At 33.0% G+C, this 11379-nt stretch overlaps 1 protein-coding gene across 2 annotated transcripts; it reads left to right on the top strand.

The window, feature by feature from the left end:
- On the top strand, positions 6779–7978 carry LOC109706592 (myb-related protein 308-like). Of its 2 annotated transcripts, none has more exons than XM_020227529.1 (3): positions 6779–6975; positions 7110–7239; positions 7327–7978. In XM_020227529.1, the coding sequence occupies exons 1-3, from the start codon at positions 6843–6845 to the stop codon at positions 7868–7870; spliced, it is 807 nt and encodes a 268-aa protein (XP_020083118.1). In that variant the 5' UTR covers positions 6779–6842; the 3' UTR covers positions 7871–7978. The 2 variants fall into 2 exon arrangements, with proteins under 2 accessions (XP_020083118.1, XP_020083119.1); XM_020227530.1 differs by having other exon boundaries at positions 6846–6994.

The raw sequence follows: 11379 nt of genomic DNA, 5'->3' as shown, positions 1-11379 counted from the left end.
AATAAATTTAACTGAAAATGTGAATTAACTAGGATTCGAACTTGGGTCTCGGGTACCAACCATCAAGCCTTTTACCACTTGCTCTAGGGACAGTCGGTAAAAATAACTCAACGTTGGTTTGTGATATAGTTTATGAATGTCTTTTTTATCCACTTTTTAAAATTTAATAGCATATGGGTCTAATGTTAATATTAATTAACAATTAATTAAAACTAAGATATATTATATTTTTTTGTGAATCTATTCTTTTACTTTTTTCTAATTAAGTATGATTTTTTTATACTATCTGTGCATTTTAGTTTTCTCTAATTAATTAGTTTCAATTTAAATTACATTCAATTAATTGTATTTATAATTTTCAAGCAAATAATCTTTTAAGTTAATTTAAAAGGTAGAGATAATATATGATGGACAAAATAAAAATTTTATTTAGTTTTTAGATGGAATGTTATCAATATAGATATTTTTTTATTATTTCTTTAAATCATAGGGGTATTTATAATACTAATACTTTTAGAGGATTTTCTATTTAATTAAGGATTGGAGGAAGAGTATGCTTAGGGGTGGAAACGAGTCGAGCTCAAGTGAGCTTACCTTATCTCAAGTTTGGCTTGAAATTAATTTCGAGCCTAAATTTAGGCTCAAGCTCGGTTTGAAATTAATTCAAGCCGAGCTCGAGCAAGCCTAATTTCAAGTCAAGCGAGCTCGAGCCCTAAACAAGCTGCTTGAAATTCTTTAACATCGTGCAATTTAAAACATATCTAAAATTCGATACAAAAAATGTCTAATAGCTCAACATACAAAATGAATGCATGAAATACGATATTGTAATATTAAAAAAATTAAGAAAAGTGATTCTGAAAAAGAGAGAGAGAGAGAGAGAGAGAGAGAGAGAGAGCAATTAGAGTAAGATTTTGCTGGTTTGGTTTTGTGGGCCCAATAATCTAAATTATATATACAAATAATTAAAATACATAATATATATTATTTTTTATAATTAAAATATATATTATATATAATTATATATAGGGAGAGTTCGGCTACTATACTCTTATTAGTATAGATTTCTTTATACTCATAAGTTTTTCATCGTTAGATCTATACTTTTAACTATTTCCATCCGTAAATCATACTATTCAACCAGCCACCCACTCAATCCTAGGGTACCACTATCATCCTAATTGCACATCCAACGACCAAAAAATTATAAGTATAAAGGGGTCTATACACATAAGAGTATAGTAACCCTAGCCAATATTTATATAGAATTAGGTTACTATATTAATAATAGTACCAACCACTAGCTATTAGATTTCAGCTCTAGATGAAGGGATGTTGTCACGCCCCGGATGTCTAGTTCCCCGGGCACGCCGACAAATCCGCCGTATACAAAGAAATTTTCTCTGTATACGAAGCGACAGCTGTACCTGTAAATCAAACGCTACTACGAACAGTAGTAGAGAGCTGCTAAAAAAAACAGAAGATAAACAAACTGAGTTTCATATACATAGTCCAAATCCAAAATANGCTCCAATCTCCAACTATAGCCTCCACGAGCTCTCCACTTCCAACTAGAGAGAGAGGGAAATTACAAATCACCACTATCCCTCTGTAGGCCACAAGATAAGGATGCATGGGGGGTGCACGTGGCATCCAAAGCCACCCCCATGCATCACCAACCGACTAAAAAAAATTTAAAAAAATAAATAAATAAACAAGGGTACTACAGATGTCTAGTTAGGATGATAGTAGCCACTAAGGTTGAGGAGGTGGATAGTTGAATAGTATGATCTAATGGATGAAAATGACCAAAGGGGTAGATCTAACGGCAGAAAACTCGATAGCTCCAAATGCTTGGTACTATCAATAGTATAATAGCCGGATTCTATATATATAAGTAGATCTAACGGCAGAAAACTCGATAGCACAAAACGATTAGTACTATAGATAGTATAATAGACGGACTATATAGAGAGAGAGAGAGAGAGAGAGATAGAGAGAGTCCAGCTACTATATTATCGATAGCACCAAATGCGTAGTGGTATCGAATTTTTGTGCCATTAGATCTACCCCTTTGACTAATTTCATCCGATAAATCATACTATTCAACTAACCACCCACTTAACTATAGGGAATCACTATCATCCTAAGTATACATCCCTTTATCCAAGGGCCGAAAACCTAATAGCAAGTGGTTGGTACTATTAATAGTATAGTAAACTATATATATATATATATATATATAGTGCGTCTGGTATTCTTCTGGAAGCACGGAGCGCTCCGTGCTTCCAAGTTATTTTCGATGTTCGGACTTTCAAATCGAAGATCGGCTCCGTTAGACTTGATCTAGAGTATTTGAAGTATCTAAAAAATAAATTTTGCGATTTTTCGATATCATTTGCCTAGTGATCGAAGTGGCTCAAAATCAACGACTGAAAATAAAAATCTTACAAAATATGATGATATGACATTAAAATTTTAGATCAAAGTTATTGATCTTGTTTTATATGGTATAAAAAATTTTCTATCAAAATTTCATGTGATTTAGATATTTCTACACCGTTAAACTTGCAAACGNTTGGCTTAAAATTAATTTTGAGTCTAAATTTAGGCTCAAGCTCCACTTGAAATTAATTCAAGCCAAGCTTGAGCGAGCCGAATATCGAGCCGAACGCGAGTCGAACACGAGCCGGCTCGCTCATTTGCCAGCCCTAAGTATGCTCTAAAATTTCTCGACTTAATTTGGAAAAATTTTCCTAGCCAAGACACACATATATATAATTCTGTATCCCTTGCAAAATGCTTTCGAATCGAGCATGCTAAAGTTGTTCTATTCATTCTGTTTGCAAATTTAACGATTTAGAAATATTCAAATCATATAAAATTTTAAATTTTTTTTTCATACTATATAAAATAAGTTTTATATTTTCGATCTAAAATTTTCGGCACCATATATTGTCACTTTTTATGAACTATTTATTTCCGGCCATTGACTTGAGTTTTTTTTATTACTAGGTAAATGATATCGAAAAATAACAAAATTTATTTTTCAGATATTTCGAATACTTTAGATTAAATATAAAAAAGCCGATCATTGTTTAGGAAGTCTTAGTATCGAAAATAATTTGGTAGCATGATGCTTACCGTGCTTCTAAAAACACACAAATCGGACTCTTAATAACTAAACGGGAATGCGCTCTCTGTGCACCGGAAAAACTCCTTTCTCGAGTGGAAGAAACGGATCAAAATTTGAAGTGGAAAATGAGAATCAATCATACTAGTATAAAACCCACGCTGCATGGCAGGTAGGTAGTATTTCAGGCAAATTAAAATATATATATTTATTAAAATTTTAAAATTAAAAAATATAACTAAAAAATACAGAAAAGCAAAGCTGTAAAGTACTCTTATCTACATTATAAAAATAATCATTTTATTAATATTTTCTTAACTTCCAGCATTTGTAAAGTTAAATTATACTAATAATTTTGCTTAAACAATTAATCAAAATTTTAGGTTTAAAAGTTATTCTATAAATAAATTTATGCCTAAAAAGTTAAAATTGGAAGAGTTATTTCAAATTGAAGAAAAAATGAGAGTGTTTTTGTCTTGTTAAGATTGATTGAAGAAAGAGAAACTATTATATGTAGTTATGCACCTATTCTATATAGCGCAACTTATATTAGATGATTATTATTCTAATATCATATGTAATTATATTAGATGATTATTATTCTAATATCAAATTTTAATTAAATATACATTGTCTATAAAGTCTAATAATTTTAATTATATTTGATGAATTTTTTAAAATTTTTATTAAAGGGTTTTAGGCATGCAGTGTATGTAAAAATATATACTTTGTGTAGAGAATATTTAATAGGATATACTCATAAATTCAAAAGGAGAAGAAACCTTTGCTGCACTTCGTGCATACTAATGCTTTATACACCGCACAAATTAAATATTAATGATTGATAAAATATTTAATAATTAATACTATAAAATATAATATAAATATAAGGGTTAATTGCATACACGTCCCTGCAAATATGGTGAATTGCATATATATTCCTGCGAAGCTCAATTTTCATAAGTTATCCCTGCAAAAATCGTAATGTATTCAGATAAGTCCCTACCGTTAGGATCCGCTAGAAATATTTAGTTAACTACCGTTAAAATACTTAATCATGATTAATTAATAAGGTGAATTGATAATTTTACCCCTCTTCCTCTTTCTCTTCCTCTTCTGCTTGCCGGAGTGGTCATCGCGAGGGAGGAGATGCGGCGGGCTATCGCGGCGAAGAAGGAGGAGCCGCGATCGTCGTGTCCACATGGGCCGTCGTCACGAGCTCTTCCGACGGCCTCGGCGCCGTGCTCACCACCACCAACCCCCTCAACACCCCCGTCGAGATCGTCAAGCAGATCGTCGACGCCGACGCCGCCCCTGCCGTAGCCTTCGCCCCATGCGCCCTGGTCCCCAAGTTCCCTCCGTGCCGCAACCTCCCCATCGTCCTCCTTGACGACTCCTGCCTGGCCCACGCCGCCAACGATGACGACGATCCCCGGATCCTTTGCACCATCGCCGACATGATCACAGCCCATCCCAACCTCGACCTCATTCCCCACCCGATGTGTGAACTCGTGCGCCAAGATGCGACCCCTCGCGCGTGGTGCTCTGCGGGGACAGCGCGGGGGCCGCCATCTCGTACCACGCGGCGGCACAGCTCTGCAGCGGCGGTCGCGCGGAGGCCCCGGTTGATTGAGGGGTGTGGCGTTGGTGCAGCCATTCTTCGGGGGGGTGGGGGGAGGCGAGGACGGCGTCAGAGGAGAAGGAGAACGTGCTGGCGCGAGGGTCAATACTAAGCCTGGAGAGATCGGACAGCTACTAACGGCTGGCGCTACCGTGCGAGTGCGATCGAGACCATCCGTGGTCGTCCGCTCCGCGGGACCATCCGTGGTCGCCCTGGTCCCTATGCTCCGCGACATCGCCGCCACAGCCGTCCGCTCCGGCAGCCCGAGAAGAAAGAGAAAGAGGAAGAGGGTTGTTCTGGAAGGAAATATTTGTGAGGGTAAAATTGTCATTTTACAAACCTACTGTTAAAAAATAAATAATTCTCTAACGGATCCTAACCAGAGGAACATATCTGAATACATTAGAACTTTTGCAGCGATAATTTATGAAAGTTGAGATTTGCAGGAATATATCCGCAATTCACTATATTTTGGGAACTTGTATGCAATTAACCTTAAATATAATATATATAATATAAAATATCTAACTACAGAAAGCTATGTTTAATGCATATTTTATAGTCTATTTATTGTGAATGGCGGTGTCCATAAGTATGCCATCATTAGCTAAAGCACGGCTCGCGAAGGTAGTGTTTGGTTCGTGAACAAGGAATGGAATAAGCTCTTGTTTTTCCCTTTGTTCCCAAATGCTGTGTTAAGTATCCGAGAACAGTAGCTCTCAGATTTTTGGAATAACCCAGTATAATATCGGAACTATTGTTCCACCTTTTTCCTTGAACAACCTTATTCCCTGGTGAGAATAAAGTTAATTAAAGTCTAAAAATAATTTTAATTATGATATTAAATAATTAATTAATTTAATTATTATTTTTAAATTATTATTTATTGCTTAAATAATAAAACAATTTATTAATTTATTATTTATAATTATTAATTAAATTATTATTATTTATAATTATTAATAATTACTTAATTTATTTATTAATTTATAATTAATTGGTTATTTTATTAATTTATAATTAACTAATTTATCATTAATTTATTAGTATTAATTTATTTAATAATTAACTATTTAATTTCTTATTAATTAATTAAAATTAATTAATTAATTAATTAATTAATTTGTAATATAATTATTAATAATTTATTATAATAATTATTAAGAATTTACTATTATTAATTATTTAATTTATATTTATTAATATATTATTTTTATAATTATTAATAATTAATTAATTAATAATTTTATTATTAATTAAATAATTATTATTTATAATTATTAATAATTTATTATTTATAATTATTAATAATTCTTATTTGTAATTTATTATTAATTAGTAATTTATAATTTTTATTGACTTTATTATTAATTATTTATTTATTTATTATTTATAATTATTAAACTAATTTTATTATTTAGAATTATTATTATTTTATTTAGACTATATTATCTAATTAATTTATTTTTAATAATAAAATTTTATTAATTAATAATTTATAATTTATAATTATTTATTGTTAATTAATTAATTTATAATTTATAATTGCTAATAATTTATTATTTATAATTGTTTACAATTTATTATTTCATTTATTATTATTTAACTAATTTATTATTTATAATTATTAATATTAATTTATTATTTTTAAGTAATATTTTGATGTTAATTAATTAAATAAAATAATTTTAATTTAACTCTTATTCACTTTAAAATGATAACTCTTATTTCCTTTATTACAATATAATCATCCAAACACTATTTTTCCTATTTCTAGAAACAACTCAATTTTCATCTAAATATAAAATTAGTCTAGTTACTGCTTATACATGAACTTGTACCTATCTTTAACATAAGCAGTTCTTACTAATACCCAAATAAAATGCAGCTAAGATGTTTTGTTGATGTGACCGAACCAAAGCAGTGAGGTGCATGCACCAAACTTTCTATAGAGCATTGCATCGTTGGTGTAGCCTTGTAATTAACCCTATATAAATAACATGGATATATGCATCGCCACATGGTGTATACCAAACGAAGTTGCATAGTTGGATAGATGTAGAGAGAGTAGAGAAGAGGAGAGTGGAGATGGGGAGGAGACCTTGTTGTTCTAAGGAGGGACAAAATAAAGGAGCATGGTCGGTTTCTGAAGATAAGATCCTTACCGAGTACATCAAGCTTCACGGTGAAGGAAAATGGAGAGATCTCCCAACAAGAGCAGGTGAGAGATCGAGATCAAGGTTCAGTTAATTAAGCCATGATTCGCCTTAGCTTGTACTTTGCCAGCTTTTTATATATTAATTGTTTCGCTATCTTTTCATGATGATCGATCATGTTTCGTAACAATTAATATAGGATTAAAGCGATGTGGGAAGAGTTGTCGCCTTCGATGGATGAATTATTTGAGACCCGGTATCAAGAGGGGAAACATTTCTGACGACGAAGTGGAGCTCATCATCAAACTCCACAAGCTCCTTGGCAACAGGTAGCTTATAACTCAGCCTCTCTTCACAAAATATATCATTTTAATGCATACGTACGCTCTATCTTCATCAATTGATCTTTTGCGTAGATGGTCCCTAATAGCAAGGAGACTTCCAGGGCGAACAGACAATGAAATCAAGAATTACTGGAACACAAACCTTAGCAAAAAAGCAGAGCCCCGACAAACTGTGCACAACTCGAAGAGAAGAGATGTTAATGTATTGGACTCATCAGAAGCAACTGCTACAGCCGACAAACAGTCCCATCAAGTTATCCGAACCAAAGCAGTGAGGTGCACCAAAGTTTATCTCCAGACGCTACAAGATCTAGATGATACCGCAAAGCCAAACAATGAGAATATAGCTCCTCCGAGCAACGAGACACCATCTTCTTCCTTGCTTCCTCCGCATGCCGGTTCGATCGATCTGTTCATGGACTTCAACATGGAAGAGCTCATGTCGAGCTTCGCGGATGATGGATTCTACAGTCTATGCAATAACAACCGGGACAAAGACGATGGCAACGCGATCGGTTCTCATGCCGGTGAGGATTCGCTTTGGTTTAGCGAAACCATCCAAGAAGAGTGGAGAGAAAACAATGGCGCAGATCTTGGCGATTTTGCATGTATTTGAGATTGCAAGTAATTTAGCATATATGCAGCTTCTTTACTAGACTCTTGAAAGAAATTATATGATGGCACGGTAAAATAAAAAATTCTACAAAGAGGTGCAGATTTTACACCTGCAGTCTAGTATTCACGAAAAATCAAATAATTTTTAATAAAAACAAAAAAAAGATGATGTGATAAATAAAAAACTAATGACTTTTTGATAGAGTGGATGAAAAATTATATCTACTTTAGAGTGTACCGATAGCACTGCGCATGATAAATCATGTAAAATCTATCTATTTTGATGCATATAATTAATAAGCCTCATTAAATATTTGTAATGTCAAATATAAAATTATTACGTATGCTTTTCTCTCAATTGTGACTTGTTTTGACGTTTTTCGTTAAATATACACGATTAAAAAATTCTGAAGTCCGTGGCCTTTGATTAATATCTTTGTCGAAGAGCGGTACGTCTCTAGCCCTTTTTTTGGCCCATGACACATAGTACTCAATGCCTTTTCATGTATTAAATGAGGGTTTGAAAAACAATACATTGTTTGAAACTTGAGAGTAGCTGAGCAAACTAACATTTGGAGCATCCTACGTAACATTTGGAGCATCCTACGTAATTGAACAAATTAATAAGGAAAAGAATCTGTCATTTGCTAAATTTCCATCGTACGTCGAGACAAGTTAATTCTTCATGGAAATTTGCTATAGTTAGATTGTAAAATCGAACAATCTGCAGGATATGTTATATGATAATTGTGATTTATTTTTTAATTGATTTATTTTCTGGTTCTTTTGGTCTCGGAGAGCTCAGATTAATTATGTCCTTTAATGCATCTTTTTAAAATTCTCGTACATATGTATATTCCACAAATTATATATGTAATAATCACATAGTTATTACATGCATGACAACTTTATGAAGTTATTTATTAGTAATTGATCATTTGAAAAGGGTCCATACAACTATAATATATTTGGTTGTTTCTTTTTTCTTCATCTTTTTTTTCTGGCAAACCATTGAGAGCTCCTTTTCTTCGCCATGTTTGGCCCAAATTTACTCATCCAACATTTGTGGTACTATATGCATACTTAGCACTCCAATATGGTAATATTGGATCTCAAGAGAACTTAGCACTCCGCACTCTCTGGGCTGCTTTTAGAAGTGCTAAAGGGTTGGTGCTTCTAAATCTTTGGCTCTTGAATCCAACATTTTGACCGTTGAATTATGCACAAAAAAGGAACCATCATGAATTATCATTGTTTGTTTTTGATCCAATGATCAAAAGCTCTTATTCAAACTCCATGCGCGAGCCAAAAATTTGTGCTGAAATACTTCTAAAATTGTGTTAGAATACTATCGACTAGTAGTAAATGAGGTTTGAATGAGAGTTCAAATATTTAGTATTTCTCAAAACAAAAAACAGCATAAATTTAAAATCCTACACTTAATTACTATTTTAAACAGATATAAAAATTTAATAATCATAATTCGACAGTACACTTCATATTATATATATATATAGAGAGAGAGAGAGAGAGAGAGTTAAACTGGAATGCTATGAGTAGCAAACATGCTCCGTTGCCAGCTATTCCTTTTTTATAATGATGACCATGATCTATACCATTTGAAGTATTTAAAAGTCAAATTTCAAATCTTTTTGACATTATTGGCGTAGAGATCAAAGGATTTCAAAGTTTATAATTTAATAGTCGATATAAGACGTTTTCTCATTTAACAGTATAAAAATATCCAAATCAATTGAATTTTGGTTAGAAAATTTTTAAAACTATTTAGAATAAGAATTATGCTTTTGATCTTGATTACAAGACTCATATCATCACTTTTTAAAGAATATTCATTTTCAGTCGTTCATTTTTGTGTCCATTTGATGGAAAAAAGAATAATATCGAAAAAATATAAAATTTGGTTTATAGATGCTTCAAATTGTATAGATCACGTTCAACATTGTCGATCATCGATTTGGCGACTCTATCATCAAAAATAAGTGGATGGAAACAGAGCGTATTTACTGCTAATAGCATTCCAACTCATCTCTCTCTCTATATATAACAATAGATTCTCAAAGCTAAAAAAGGTACGTAGTGTAAATTTATAGGGCACTGTTAGTTTGTAAGTACGTTCTTTGGAGGGGAGAACATTGTGGGGCCGGACCCCTACATGTTTCAAAAAGTAAACAACACAATAATTCTTTTGTTTCGACGAGTTAAACGAGACATTCTTAATTTCGAGTACGAGTGTTAGTTAAGTTACTAACAACGAACAACTCAAATGTAAAGATACATGCATTCATAATGAACAGTATATATACCAACTTTTTCTTGCATTTCTAAATTGAAGCAAAGTTACAATATTGGTTAATTAAATAGCTAAAAGCCACCGACTGTTCCTATCTTAAGTGGCAAAAAATTTGATAGTTGGTATCCGAGGTTCCAAGTTCGAATTCTATTTGATTCACATTTCTAGCTAAGTTTTTTTTTAAATAAAATAAACAAAACAGGTAGCATGCTACCCCCCTCTCTCTCTCTCTCTCTCTCTCTCTCTCTCTCTACTTTGCAAAATTGAGCTCGTAATTTGTGTGTGTGTGTGTGTGTGTGGTTTTGTNAAAAAAAGAGAGCTAAAAGCTAGTGGTTCGTAATTAAGTTTTTCATGTGGGATTACTTTTCCGGTGGGAAGGTAAATGCAGCGGACTGAAATGCATGCAAGAGACCTGCCCCATGAATATCGATCATACATATCCGTCCCGCCTTCCCTAATTTTGGATTTTAGTGTTGCGGTGTATGAGATGAACTTCACACTAAGTGCGAGCTATAAATTGAACACAGTGAATGATTTATTATGTTCAACTTAATTTTACCATCCAACATGCTCGCAAGGTGCTTGCATGGTGGGGATAGGACTAATCTTGCAAATATAAATTTTGTAAGGCTATTTGTGAAAAAAAAAAATTTGAGAGGGCAAACCGGCAAAACGCAAAAAAGTCCTAAAAAAATATAGTATAAAAATAAAAAATATATAAAATATAGTGTAGTAAAGTGTAATTAATCCTTCTCAAAAGGCCGCGCAATGTGACCCGCAAACGCTCGGCCCAACAGGCCCGTTAGCTCTCTCGGGCCCAAAATCTCATCCAACCGTCCGTTTGAGATGAAACCTTTCTACACCGTCGGATCTCTGATCTCCAAAACGCCATTTAAAAGTTACCTCATCTGTCCCTTCGCTCTCCTCCTGTCACATAATCTTTCCAAAGACCTGCTTGGATATGGGAATAAGTAATTTAAATATGGGATAATTTCAGAGATGCCCTTCTTGGAACTATTAATTTCATCAATACTGCTCTAAAATTAATAATATCACGAATGCCCTCCAAAATATCAAAAATTATCATAAATACCCTCTACTTGTTAAAATCCATTAAATTTCCTCTAAAATGGAGTTCAAAATCTCATTTTTAACCTTTATCTCTTATCAATAGAGGCAATTTCATATATATCCCTCCC

This window comes from Ananas comosus, linkage group 2 (genome assembly GCF_001540865.1).
Source record: "Ananas comosus cultivar F153 linkage group 2, ASM154086v1, whole genome shotgun sequence".
Lineage (NCBI taxonomy): Eukaryota > Viridiplantae > Streptophyta > Magnoliopsida > Poales > Bromeliaceae > Ananas > Ananas comosus.
This window is presented reverse-complemented; position numbering and strand designations above follow the sequence as displayed.

Excerpts from the sequence above, each read along its gene's own strand:
- LOC109706592 (XM_020227529.1), top strand. The coding sequence starts at position 6,843 with ATGGGGAGGAGACCTTGTTGTTCTAAGGAGGGACAAAATAAAGGAGCA. Across the intron at positions 6,976-7,109 it reads AGATCTCCCAACAAGAGCAG|GATTAAAGCGATGTGGGAAG; the intron begins GTGAGAGATCGA and ends CAATTAATATAG. Across the intron at positions 7,240-7,326 it reads CACAAGCTCCTTGGCAACAG|ATGGTCCCTAATAGCAAGGA; the intron begins GTAGCTTATAAC and ends TCTTTTGCGTAG.